Source organism: Urocampus carinirostris, chromosome 2, assembly GCF_059441175.1.
Source record: "Urocampus carinirostris isolate Australia breed hairy pipefish chromosome 2, RoL_Ucar_1.0, whole genome shotgun sequence".
Taxonomy (NCBI): domain Eukaryota; kingdom Metazoa; phylum Chordata; class Actinopteri; order Syngnathiformes; family Syngnathidae; genus Urocampus; species Urocampus carinirostris.
In genome coordinates, this window is record NC_142350.1 from 44,001,101 (window position 1) to 44,015,364 (window position 14,264).

The following is a 14,264-nucleotide window of genomic DNA, read 5'->3' on the forward strand; positions in this document are numbered from 1 at the left end:
TATTTAGTTCATCCATGCATTTGCTTTAGCACTATTTAAGTACTCTATATCGACACGTTATATTGGGTATTTTTGTATTCTATTTTATTTTATTTATTTTTCAACACAAGGATATTGCTGGAAGTGTGAATTTCCCTACGGGGGTGAATAAAGTATCTATAACATTTATTTCATCCATCCATCATTACATTCTTTAGCCTTCCCTCCACCGATCAGTTATGAAATAAAATGAAATGATCTGCATTTATATAGCGCTTTTCAAGTCAATGACTTCCCAAAGCGCTTTACAATGTGCTCCACATTTCCCAATAGCGGCCTTGTATTGCAGCCATGTAAGACGCTAACCCACTTATAGGGGTTCAGTGTCTTACCCAAGGACACTTCGACATGTAACACGGACAAGCCGGTATTCGAACTGGGATCCCTTGATCCCAAGACGAGCGCTCTACCTCCTGAGCTACTGCCGCTCTTGCATCCATCACTCATGCATTTTTTCATCCATCCACCCGCCCATCAATCATTCCACCATCCATCTGTCCATTCCATCCATCATTTGCTGGATCCATCCATTTACCCTTCCATCCATCCATCCCTTCATGATAACCACAAAATGAGGTGACTCACGTGTTTGAGCTCGAAGAGCAGCTTCCTGTTGAGCTCCACCCGCTTCCTGTTGGTGTACTTGATGGCAACAATGTTGCCCTGCGCCCACAAAAAAACTTTAAGCGCACCTGGCCTACCTGCCTGTTTTGCGCCTGTCCCCCACCTTACCTTGTAGTAGGCTGTCTTGGCGAACACCTGCGCCTGCCCATCCGTCAGCAGAGACCCGTAGGCAGAGCCTCTCTGTGGACAGAGACAGATAACGGTCAGCATGGCGGCAGTGGGGGCGCAGCCAATGAGGCGCCGACCGACCCACCAGTGACAGCGTCAGCCTACTGCCACTACGGAGAACTTTGTCAAAGTTGCTAATGTGGATGTCATCCCAGGAAATCCTCCACAGCTGAGCGACCAGCTCCTTCTCCAGCTTCATCCTCCTAATCATGGCCCAAGTTAATGGGTGGACACCATCAGGGAAACAGAAATAGTTGGGCTCACCTGTAAATGAAGACTGCCACTGTCAAGGTGAGGGTGAGGATGAAGAAGACCACCATGGATGCCATCTGCTGGATGCTGATGGTTTCTGTAATAAGCAAAAACTTTGGTGACGTGGAGTGGCGCCTCCTTGCCCAAGGAACGACGCAACCTACTGCTGTGGCAGGCGGGGTTTTCATTCTTGAAGCCACACACTGGAATGTCGGGGGGAGGAGCCCCACCTGGCCAATGCAACGAGGCGCCATCCACCCAACGGAGCTGCTCCTCAAAACTGTTGTAGACCAACACCGTCTGCCAGCCAGCATCAGGTGGTCGTTAGAATTCATAGATGAATGGATGGAATGGTGGATGGAAGGATCAATTGATAGACGGATGGGCAGACAGTAGGATGGATAAATTAATAGATGGGGGACAATTGGATAGATTTTTGGATGGATGACAAAATGTATAAAGAATTGGTTGGGTGGATGGATTGATTAACGGATAGTGGGATGAATAATTGAATTGTAAACAAACGTTCTTTGTGTACTTTATTTGATTGGTTGTAGATTTTGATGGTCGGATGATTATTAAGGGTGCAGCGGGGAAAGGTGTGCACGTAGACGGGACTTGCGTGCGAGGTCTCGCGAGACAATAAAAAAAATGAGGGGGAAAAAACGTACTTAAAGTTTCTCCCAGTCTCGTGAGCGAGTTTGGATGAAAGTTTGCCGATTTTGATGACGAAAAAGTTGCTAAAAAGTCGGCGAAGACAACGAGGAAGGAGGATACGGCGGCCTAATCTACATGCCAATGATGGATCAAATCCGAACGTTTTCATCCGGTTTAAACTCCGGAGGCGTAAGTACACAATTATTTTAATTTAAATTGTAATGTCTGTATTGGTATTGGTAAAGTAGACATTGTATGTTCGTGTGTATTTAACTCCCCCCATTAGCTATAATTTAAATTTAGAATTGTCATTTTATTATTGATAACATAACACTAGATAACATAAAGTACGTCGTTTACAACGAGATTAGACGTTGAACTCTCGGATAAACTTGCCATAAAGACTGAAAAATGAATATTAGGATATAGGCATATATCTACAAGGTCGAGCTTGTAGGGGGTCCTAAGTTATAAGTGCATCATGAAACAGTGAAATGACATTAGCAGTGAGTAACGTATTTCCAAAATAACATTCGAGAAATTACCACGATTTTTTTCAACTACTTTATTGGTAAGATTTATATATATATATATATATATATATATGTGTGTGTATATGTGTGTGTGTAACGGGTGTAATAATAACTTTAGTTTTGTTGAAAATCCTGCTGAAATATGTTTGTATAGTTCGTGTTTAAGTGTCCTGCAATGACTAGTTCAACAGCGCCACCTGCTGGTATTGGGTAAGGTTAAGTTTTGCCTCTGATTTTATGACCGGAATGCGGATATTGTTAGCAGTCTCCAGCGCGCTGCTAACGGAAAGCCACGATCTTTTGGTGCTCCGCAAAAAGTTTATTAACAACATTAACACCACAACTGACAAATCTTGCAATATACGCAGTAATGTAATTGATGTTGTCAAGCTTTTTGGTGTATTTTCGTTTTGTTTCTGTCGCCATTTATGTGAGTTTGGCGCCCTCTAAAGACAACTTGTCAATTTGTCGCTCATTGCAGGTAAATTGCTCCTGTTTTTACACTCGTTATTGTACTTATTTCTATTTTCAAAAATATCTGAAAAGGATGATGTTGGTTAAAATTCAGATTAAAAAATATGTCGAGTTGAATTCGTTGTAAAAGTTAAAACCACTAGACGATCACTTGTGATTTTCTAAACTGTATTGTATGTCAACTGAAAAGATAACTATTTGCTATGCCTAGAGTAGTCTCCAGCGCGCTGCTAACGATGTTGAAAAACAGCCGAGGTGCTAATAACATGGTGTGTGTGTATGTTGTGTCGCTCATTACAGTAACTGAAATAAAAACCTCATCATCCAGCCCAGCCTGAATGTGGATCTTTGGTGGGACGGGTACACCGCGGTTACATATATATTTGTAGGCATTTGGCGCCCTCTAACGGCAGCTTGTCAATTTTCCCTGTTTTAATTCCCTTACTGGCCTGGAGAGGGATGGGCACCACCAGGCTGTACTTGCCCAATAAACACCACAGGAAATGTTGCCCCTACGACCCTAATGGTAAAGGGATCTACCCACTCTCTCTAAAAACAGGCAAATAACATGAAGTTTGGGTAAAAAAAAACAACAACGGACCAACGGGATAATTGGGTTGATTTGACCCAAGGTTTTTTTCCCCCTCAAAATATAATAGTCAGGTGCACCCAAACGTGTTTAATTTGTTTGTGTTGTACAAGACAATTTCTGTTCAAAATAATATCCCTCAGTGTGGGGTTAAGTGTAAAACAACCCAGAAAAAATGGGTCAAATTAATCCTCGTATTGGCTTGGTCCAAAAGTGTTTTTAGAGTACATTCATTTAACAAGGCTAAAATATGAATTCTCTCTGCAGTCAGAATCTTGTTGGACAGGCTATTTACAGTGGGACCTCTGTTATCGCGGTTAATGGGGACCAAAACCACCCGCGATAAGTGAAATTCCCCAAAGTAGCGGCGCACCTTAAATTTTTTTTTTTATTTTTATTTTTTTTAAATTATATTATTGTTTCTTAGACCCAGTTAATGGGGACCAAAACCACCCGCGAAAAGTGAAAATCTGCGAAGTAGCGATGCCCCTTCAAAAATGCTTAAAAAAAAAAAATCTTTTTTTTTTTTTCAAATTATTTTATTCTATTATCATTATTATTATTTTTTAGACCTGCGAAGCTCTGAACCCGCGAACGTGGAACCACGAAGTAGCGCCGCCCCTTCAAAAATGCTTAAAAAAAAATTACATTTTAAAAATTATTTTATTTTTTTATTATTATTTTTTTTAGGCCTGCGAAGCTCTGAACCCGCGAACGTGGAACCACAAAGTAGCGACGCCCCTTTAAAAATGCTTTCAAAAAAATTTAAAAAAACTAATAAATGTAAATTATTTTATTTTTTTATTATTATTTTTTTAGACCTGCGAAGCTCTGAACCCGCGAACGTGGAACCACGAAGTAGCGACGCCCCTTTAAAAAAGGTTTAAAAAAAATAAAAATAAATATATATATATATATATATATATATATATATATATTTTTTTTTTAAATTTTATTTTATTATTATTATTTTTTAGGCCCGCGAAACTCTGAAACCGCAAACATCAAAGCGCGAAGTAGCGAGGTCCCACTGTACTTGTCAGGATGGTGGTAAGTCCCCACTTAATTTCAGTGTACCTGCCTGGTATTCATTAGCACATAAACAAAGGTAAGCACCTGCCATCCTCAGGTAAGCTATATCCCAGGGGTTAGAAACCTTTTTTTGATCCAAGCAGAACATATATTATTATTGTTATTTTGTTATTTTTGGGAGAGAGTCACACTATTTATTTTAAGACTATATTCAACGAACCCACCAAACACGTTCTCCAAACAAAAGCTCATTCTTCAGCATTTTATTTCACTGTGATGTTTGATAATTTGATAAAATCTATGAAATGATAATGTTAAAGCCTTTGTCCCATATCAATATAAATATACCACTTAAAATGTGTTTCCTTCACGCAATTATTTAAGAATGTTGAGGCTCATTTTGAATGTCATTTTTGACCTAAATAATGGTTTCAAGCAAGTTATTTTATCAAAATGTCACAAAATACTCCAAACGAGAGGGATAACACCGTTTTTACCTTTAATGCAGACGATACTGGAAAAGGAGAACCACTGTGTTTATAGCCCTGCCTATTCCTACTGCTCACCTAGTCAGATTGCTCTAAGTGCTTTGCTAGAGCTTTTGGGTAATTCAAGTTTGTTGTGTGGCTTTTCATCATACAGTGTCTCAAGGATAAACACAGATTGTTTAATGAGCGGGGCAGCACGGCGGTGTGGTGGTTAGCACATGTGGGACACAGTTCTGAGGTCATGAGATCGAACCTTCCTGTGGAGTTTGCATGTTCTCCCCGTGCTTGCGTGGGTTTCCTCCGGGCACTCCAGTTTCCACCCACATTCCCAAAAACATACATGTCAGGTTAATTGGCCTGTCCAAATTGTGAATGAGTGAGTGAGTTGTCTGTCTCAGTGTGCCCTGCAACTGGCTCGCAACCAGTTCAGTGTGTCCCCTGCCCACTGCCGAAAGATAGCTGGGATGGGCTCCAGCACCCCCGTGACCCTACTGAGGATAAGCGGTGCAGATAATGAATGAATGTTTAATGAGCTTCCATATACCTTGACTCTAAACTACAGTCAAGACTGTGTCCTATATACAGTGTCTGAAATAATGACTTCCCGGACGCCCGGGGCCTGCATCTTTTACGTCGGGCGTACAACTTACACAACGTCTCTGCCCGGGTGGCCGACAACTTGAAGAAAAAAAACAACCAAAGATTTTTTTTTTTCAAAACAAACGTTTGCTTTATTCCAATTTCGAAATATTTGTTCGGTTTGGAAATTTCGGTTTGTTTGGCAATTTGTATCTTCGGCAGCCAATCAGAAGCCTGCATCGAATAACTTAGTGCTTCTGGACATTCCCGAGCGTTAATAAGGTCGTGCATTTGCATATCATTTTCCAAAGTGGGTGCACAGAGAACACAAGGAAAATTGATAGGCGGTTAGGAATCTAGCCAAAACCTCAGCACCAGCAGAAAGATTTCAAAAGAAGCTAACAAAATTTATGACTCTACTCAAAGTTAAAGCATCGTGGAGAGAGGAGTTCGCGTGGCTTGCAGCATACGATGCAACGCAAACATTACATGAATGAAGATGAGTAAATACAGGTATATAATGATGGCAGATGGAAAACAGCGATGTCATACACATGCAATGAATGTTATAAGTAGATTTATAATAAACCTAATTTTAAAGTGTTGTTCTGTTTTATATTCTGATCATCAATCCTTAATATTTATCAACAATGGTTTTTTTTGCAATGAGCCGTCTTATTGTGTTTCAAGTTGTGAAAATTGGAGCAGGCAACTTTATGGCTGGGCAGGCAACTTTTCAGAGTTGTCTGCCCTGGTGTCTGGTAACTTTTTGTCGGCAGTTTCAGACACTGCTATATATACTGGACCCTTTGAGCAATCAGTATTTTCTTGGTTTTGCACGTCTGACTATTAGCTCTGCTTGAAACATTTCATAATTGCGTAATTACCATTCTATCTGTGTGACATGTACTCCCAAAAAGAGTGAGCCATACGTTCCCCACCCCTGCCTTTGGTATTTAACGTGATTGCTACAGATACAATTTATTATTACCAAATTGACAGGTTGACAACCAGCAACAATTTAGCACTACTGAATTGCTCCGTGAGCTTTTTCGAAAATGTTTGGAAATGGGAAAAGATGAGAGGGAAATATATATTTTTAATATTGTTTCTGTAGAAAAATGACGTTATATAAACTCAAAGTTTTTTAAAATGCTGTAAAACTATGTAGAAATGTAAAATGTCAACACTTCTGTCAAAGATTTGCTCCACAACCGGCGATACATCATCAGCCGAGTGCCAGTAGAAAGCACAAAAAAGTTTTAATTGCATTAGCTCTGGACAAATTAGAGGAGCAGAAAATAGATTTTAAGAGTGGATTGCATCTCTAGACTTCACTACTGACTGAGGTTTTGTGGCAACCCGGGAGATAATAATGCGCGGAAAAACGTTCACAGATGGCGACGACATGAAGGAGTCATTCATCAACATCAGAACACCTACATGAAGAGTAAGTTAAATAACAAAACTGAAATAAGACATGCCTATCTCCACTAAGACAGTGAGGAAAGGGCCATTAGAAAGACATGCAACATGCAGAAGATGCACTTAATTGTCTGGCATTTGGACAGAAATCAAACTTAAACTGGATTTATTTGATCTTCTATACTTTCCCTTTTTAAATGGTTGCTGTTTTATAATTGCATGCTTTGTTTTATTACACTCTCTTTTTCCAGATAAGGTGTACGTTATGCACCTTCCATCGTGATGTTGGTTTTTGGAATCTTCAAAATAAAAGTGACATCAAAAGTCGTATTTCTTAATTGCATTTCTTTAATTTTATCTAAGGAATGAAACACTATTATTCATTATTATTGAGTAGTCACTTGCTGTGTCATTCTCCACAAAATGCGCTGCAGGGAAAATGAACATTTAATCATGCCTGCCCATTATGTATTTATAACCAAATTAGTCCTTTTGATTGTACGCTATGGACTGAATTGGATTCCTTTATTATAAGGCTTTCAGTTTTCTGCGACTCCAGACATATTGTTTTTTTTTAGTTCAATATGGCGCTTTCAAAATTTTAGCTTGCCGACCCCTGACTTAGGGAGTCAAATGTACATACCACAAAAAATATATGCATCTCCATAATTAACAAATATATTATTGCAGCTGCAGGGTTGGGAGGCTTACTTAAGGTAATCAGATAAAGTTATTGGTTACCTGTTGAAAAATGTAACCTAATCCAAATGCTATAATATTGAAGTAATGTAACTTGATTACTTTCCATTACTTTTGAAATACTCCAATGACAAATTTGCTGGGAAAAGACAAACATATTATAAATTACTATGTTTTCTTTAAGATAAATGAACAATATATATTTGAAAAAGAATTGGAGGAAACCAAGGTCAGGTTGTTGCTGTAGTCCTACTAAAAAGTGCTATAATTTCAACCACATAGTATAGTTATATGCAAAAACAAAAAAAAATGGATTTGACATGGCAGACAAGATATGCTTTGTTTTAATTAACATTAAAAGCACTTTAAGAACCCAATGCTGTTTTAAACACACTAAGTGTTCACTTTCTAAATTTCCAACAAACTCTGGCATGTCTTGTGTCCAAATATCAGGACAACATACAGATTTACTAGGCTAAGTAAAACATTCTCACAATATAATAAAGATAATACAATGATTGAGTAGTGATTTTGAACACTAACTACAAAATACAAAAAGAAGACAAGCGATCATTTTTACTAAATGTCCTTGAACGCATCACAAGCTTGGCCTCATGAAACTGCAGGCTTGTGCCAATTCAACAACAAGGGTGCTACATTGAAGCAGAAATAAAATACCAAGAGAAAAGTGCTTTTACCTGCAACACATTGTGACAAACTTGCAGTGGTAGATGAGTTGGTTGTCTGTACAAAATTACTATCTGTGTCTCTCTTCTCACTAATTTAAATTTTGATGAACACAATTCGTCTATCGGCGCATGATGTATATGTTCATATAATTTTTAATGAAATCTTAATCCTGCAAAATAATCCTTATTTTAACTACATGTACCGGTAATTTTATGGCGTATTTCTTTCTGTTACTGTAAGGGAAAACAATTACTTTATTGTAACCTCAATACATAACACCGTTACATGTATTCCATTAGTCCCCAACCCTGCACAGCTGTTGTGTGTGTAACCAAAGCTAAACGACGCTAGCTAGCAGCTTGGTGTGTTGTCTGTTGCACGACATCATTGAGCCCGTACGCGCGGCAGTCTAAGAATAGCTTGGGCGTACCTGGAAGGTGCTGCTATTTGTGTCCACCATGTCCCACAAAGCAAAGTCGGTCTCTCTGTCACCATTTTCGTCCAGATGCAATGTCCCGGTCACACCTGAATGCATCATGGAGGAGACATACACACACACACACACAACATCAATAAAACAAATTTCTAGCCTACTTGACCATGCGATGCAATTTTCAAAACTAAACTTTCAACGCGGGTATTGGCGAAGTGATTAGTGAGAAAAAAATTCTGAAAATGTATTTCTGGTTGACAGAAAATTGGAACCGTGGACCAGCTCTACACACTCTGCAGGTGTCCTCGAGGGTGTATGGGAGTTTGCCTTTCCGGTCTACATGTGTCTTGTTGACTCAGAAAAGGCATTCGGCTGTGTTCCTCAGGGAGGCCCCTGGGGGGTGTTTCGGCAATATGGGGTACCGCAAGTCTTATTTTTGTGCGGTTTCGGTATGCCCTGTCCTAGATTTGGTATGCATTGCCGACAGTTAGTCGGATTCATTTCCAGTGGGAGCTGGACTCTGCCAAGGCTGCCCTTTGTCACCAATTCTGTTCCTAACTTTAATGGACAGAATTTCTACGCGCGGCTTTGGCTGGGAAGTGTTTCGGTTTGAAAGTCACAGCATTGGATCTCTGCTTTTTGCATATGATGTGGTGCAGTTGGCCTTAAGCCATGTTTTAGGCTCTCACTGGAGTGGTACACAGCTAAGTGTAAAGCGGCCTGGGTAAAGATCAGCACCTCCAAGTCGGAGACCATGGTTCTCAGTCGGAAAAGGGTGGCATGCTCCTTCTGGGTCAGGGATGAGATCCTGCCCCAAGTGGATGAGAGTAGCTCAAGTATCTCGGGGTCTTGTTCACGAGTAAGGGGAGGATGGAACAGGAGATCTACAGATGGATCGGTGCAGCATCTGCCATCATGTAGATGCTGTCGTGGTGAAGGAGCTTAGCTGAAAGGCAAAATTCTTAATTTACCGGGTGGTCTATGTTCCTACCCTTACCTATGGTCATGACCAAAAGAATACAAGCGGCTGAAATGAAGTTCCTCTCCAGGATTGCTGAGCTCTCCCTTAGAGATAGGGTTAGAAGCTCAGTAATCCAGGAGGGACTCAGTGTAGAGCCACTCCTTCTCTTCATTGAGAGGAACCAGATGAAGTTGCTCGGGCATCAGACAAGAAGGGCTCCAAGTAGCCTCCCTCGGAAGGTGTTCCGGGCATGTTCCCTGGCAGGAGTCCGCAGGGTCGACCGAGGACACGCTGGAAAGACTACATCTCTTGGCTGGCCAGGGAACGCCTAAGGATCCCGTCGGATGAAGTGGCTGGGGATAGAGAGGTCTCGGCTTTCCTGCTAAGGCTGTTGCCCCCATGACTCGACCCCGGCTATTCGGAAGAAAATGGATATTTTGAAAATTTTGAGCGTGTTTGTTAACATACAATTTGTCATTAGTTGTTCTACCAAAAATAAGCAAAATAGGCATTATAAATGTATTTAAGAAGAAAGAGTAAAAACCCCCAAAATGCTTCCAAAAGAACATGTGATACTTTGATGTCTAAAGTAAGGCGAGTTTCTGGGGGCAAAGTTTGTCCATGCTGCTTATTTTTTAATTTACACACCAGAAGGAAATAGATGGAGGTCAAAACGGGAGCTTTGCCAAGTTTTTACCAACAAGAGATTTTCCTAAAGTATGTCTTTTTATTTCACGTTTTTGATATCCGCTACCCAGACTTTGGGGGAGCAAACCCCCACCCCTACAAACGGCCTGGAGAGGGATGGACACTGCTAGGCTGTACTTCACCAAGACACACTACAAGTGGTGCCCCGAACACCCTGGGGGTTAAGGGATCTTTATGGACAATAAAAAAATGTTTCCAATGCTCCAGTTTATATCAGGGGTCACCAACCCAGTGCCCGCGGGTGTGTACACACCCACAGTGAACATATCACATGCCCGCGGGCCTGTTTTAAAAATAGACCTAAGTACTGCAATGTCTAATATGTGATAAAATTGTGTTTCTTTATAAAAAGAAAATTGCATATACAGTGATATAAATTAAAAAGAAAAAGTATAGAAAATATATAAAAACGTAAAAAAGTAGCTGAGTTCCTTAATCTGAGATCTCTGATGTACCGTGGGGCAGAGGTGAGTGCGCATGAAAATGGCTGAGCGTTGCGAGGGAGACAATCGATTTCTACACATATAAACCTGGCAAGGAAAAGGGTGGAAAAACATGTGCTTTTCATAGTGAATTGAAGGAAGAAGTATTTTTACCAAGGTGAAAGAAATTTGTGTCTCATGGCCGCAACAACTAATTAGCCACAATTACAAATTTGACTAAGGCTAACAGCAGGTTTTAACTAATTCGGGCGTCATTAGCTCAGGAGGTAGAGCGCTCATTTTGGGATCAATAGGTCGAATGTTCGATTCCCAGCTGATTTGTGTTATTTGTCTAAGTGTCATTGGGCAAGACACTGAATCCCTAATGCCCACGATAGCAGGTAGATGCCTTGCATGGCTGACCCTGCTATCGGTTAGTGTGTAAAAGGGAAAAGTGTGAAGTACTTTGGGAGGTCTTCATTGACTTGAAAAGCGCTATATAAATGCAGACCATTTGCATTTAATCAAACATGATCACAAAGGTTTTCCCTGATGTTAAAGGAGTTTAGTCCAATACAGAACTACTGAGATAGCTATACGCCGGGTGGATCTAGGATGATGGGGTAGCTGAAGCAACTGGGGGGATACTTATAGTGATCTAAAGTAAGGACGCTTGGAACTGTTTTTAGGTTACCTTAAAGCAACTTTTTTATTCTACATACAGTCCAAAAAGTTGAAGGGACAACAACAAACCAGCTTCCACGTTACGCAGCATAGCGTAGTTTAGAGGTCAAAACCTTTTGTCCTTCTAGGACAGATACCGGTCTGAAAACACAAGCGTTCCTACCTCTATACACCACCAAATTAAAGTACCCCATGGACAAAAAAAGAATAACAGTCAATGACATATGTACATTTTCGCTCCTACAGTAAATATTATCAACTTGCTTAAAATTATTTAAATACGTTTCACGCAGAGGGTGCCTTTTTCCGCACAACACTGGCTTGCAGGTTTAATCACACACAGTAAAGGTGACACAGACTTCCCACCATTTCTGCATTAGCACTGCATTATTAACCAGCAGGCGATAAGTGCATGCGTTTCAAGCCTTGAGCATGTGATGACTCCCATAGTGAAGATTATGAACGGCATCCACACCAACGCTAAACAGCACAGAACATTTTAGGTGCTACTAGAGGAGCTTTTAGCTGAATGTAGAGACTTTTTACTGCACTCTGAAATCCAGTGACAGAGCAGTATTTTGAATTTTTTTTTGTCAATTTTGGATATCAAAGAGTTCATGCAGTCCAAATGCGGGGACACCTCTCTGCTGGAGGACACTTAGTGGATACTGGACCTTACATTTTTTACTGACATCACTGGGAAATTAAAACTTTTAAATTGTGAACTGCAGGGCAAAGGTAAAACTGTTGCTGACGTGATAAGTTCTGTTAATGCATTTAAAATTAAGTTGAGCATTTTCTCGTATTTACAGACAAAAAGTGTTGCACTGTCCCTTTGTGCAGTCAGTGCTGAACGTGGATTTTTCAGCATCTTAGTCTTTTGACAAAGCTACAAAAAAGTACTATGCAGTCATAAATAGAAGAGTTTGAAAAGAAGTTTTGTGACTTTGATCAGCTTGAGCCATTTGTGTCACTCATTTCTCATCATTTCATGCAAGTGAATACAACACGCATTGCTGAGCAACTAAGTACAACGTTCAATTTGGATGTTGGTCAGGTAGAGATAGAAATTGTAACTTTGCAAAATGACGTCCACCTCAAAACAAACAGAAATGCAGAAAAACTGTGATGCTTTGCGGATACTGAAAAGAACAGTGTTGTGTGCACTGCCGCTATGAAGGTTGCTAGCATGTTTGGTTCAACTTATGTAAGCGAATCAGCCTTTTCTGACACAGACTTCACTAAGAACAAACACAGAACACACTTCATTAATGCACATCTTCTAAAATCACAGAGTTGCAGTGTCAATTTACATCCCAGATTACAGTACAATGGCGAGGAGCTTGTAATGCCTTCCCAATAACAGGCAAAGAAACAATTGATTATGTCGTAAGTAGCAACAACATAATCAAGTTTAACAGATAATTACCAAGTTTAACAGATTTGATGCTTTGTTTTAATGGCTGCAAATGTAGTGATTGGTGTAAATGTGACAAGATTTAATTTAAAAGGAGTATATTTTTGTAAAATATACATGATTGATCATTTATACAAAAGTGGTGCAAAGTTCATGAAACTAAAACTGATAGCCTCTTAAAAATGTAATGAGATTTCCTGCAAAATTTTGTGGAAGTTATGATTTGTAAATTAAATAATTGGTAAGGTACGGTAAATAAGAAAGAGAATATTGCATGTTGAAGTTTATCTGTTTCTTACCTTCTTGAATCATTATAAATAATTTAGAATAATTGAAAATCAGTTCTCAGGAAAAATGTCAGTAAGATAAAATTAATGAATTCAATAAAAATTATTTTAGAAGTGTGTAATCAAATTGCCCCTTGTCTCAAAAAATTGGAGACCACTGGTATATAATGCGTTCTTGCTCTGCCGATTAAATGATAAATAAAATGAGCGATCGATAGTTGCTCGAGGGGTGCCTCCTATCACAGAAGCTAAGAACACACTCTTTTATTATTATTTGTTGTTGTTGTTGCTCGAGAAGCTTGAAAAGTAGCAAACGTTGAGTGACCTTAGATAAGTTGCTAGGCAACGGCAGCGTGTAAATCAAAGATAAGGAATTGGGAACATTACATCTGACAGCAAACAGGAAGTGACTCGTCTCGGCTTGTCGTCATCCAATTGTCCGCCAGGACAAATTGTTCCAAGCGTCACAATGAGATTGGCGGCCATTGGGGGGGTGGTTTGATGGATGTCCCTGGGGGGGACAAAGAGACGAGCACCGAGACGGTCATCCGTACGATGCAAGCAGTGTTCTCGTTTGCCCGCGTCCCTGCGTCCTAGACGCATCATTTTTGCTGGGGATACATTGTGTCAAATCAACGTGCGTCCCCGGGACGCAACTTTTTTGACACCAAATTGTCGTTATTACCCGATTACTTTTTTTTTTTTAACAAAGATTTACCGCACTCCAAACTTTTCGCCAGGCAGATCCGCCATTGTTGTTTTGGTCTCGCGCCGATCTCGGCAAACGAGATCTCGTTGCTTCGAGATGACGTCATTGTTGTGGTGGTTGTCGAGTGAAATAGAAGTATGCCTCCGAAAAAAACAATTGGTATTAGGTGCAAATAAATAAAAAATTGGTAATTTCTAGTGTCGGTAATAAGTCGAAACATACAGAAAGTGGTAACAACGGCAATAATTCCGGCACAAAAAAACAGCGGAGAAATTCTTCACTAGACTGCGAAGGCAAGGAAAAAACGTGTTTTGAAGAGCACGATTCGACGAAAGATAATAAACAAAAGAATACTCCTAACAAGAAAAGCACATTGGATTGGCACAACGACATG

The 14,264-nt window shown here is 40.0% G+C and overlaps 1 protein-coding gene and 1 long non-coding RNA gene across 3 annotated transcripts in view; one reads left to right on the forward strand and one right to left on the reverse strand.

The window, feature by feature from the left end:
* npr1b (natriuretic peptide receptor 1b) overlaps positions 1-14,264 on the reverse strand; it is a 58,048-nt gene that overhangs the window by 16,958 nt on the left and 26,826 nt on the right. For both annotated transcript variants that reach the window (XR_015849508.1, XM_088326631.1), the window contains exons 6-11: positions 8,680-8,774; positions 1,248-1,383; positions 1,096-1,180; positions 917-1,034; positions 772-843; positions 625-702 (exon numbers count right to left, since the gene is read on the reverse strand). Coding sequence is in view for 1 of the 2 variants with exons in the window: in XM_088326631.1 (XP_088182757.1) it covers positions 625-702; positions 772-843; positions 917-1,034; positions 1,096-1,180; positions 1,248-1,383; positions 8,680-8,774 (584 nt within the window). In the remaining variant the exon portion in view is untranslated. The remainder of the gene's footprint in view (positions 1-624; positions 703-771; positions 844-916; positions 1,035-1,095; positions 1,181-1,247; positions 1,384-8,679; positions 8,775-14,264) is intronic.
* LOC148371988 (uncharacterized) lies at positions 1,756-4,377 on the forward strand. Its single transcript, XR_015849509.1, has 3 exons — positions 1,756-1,929; positions 4,156-4,217; positions 4,314-4,377. It is a non-coding gene; the product is annotated as an uncharacterized LOC148371988 (long non-coding RNA).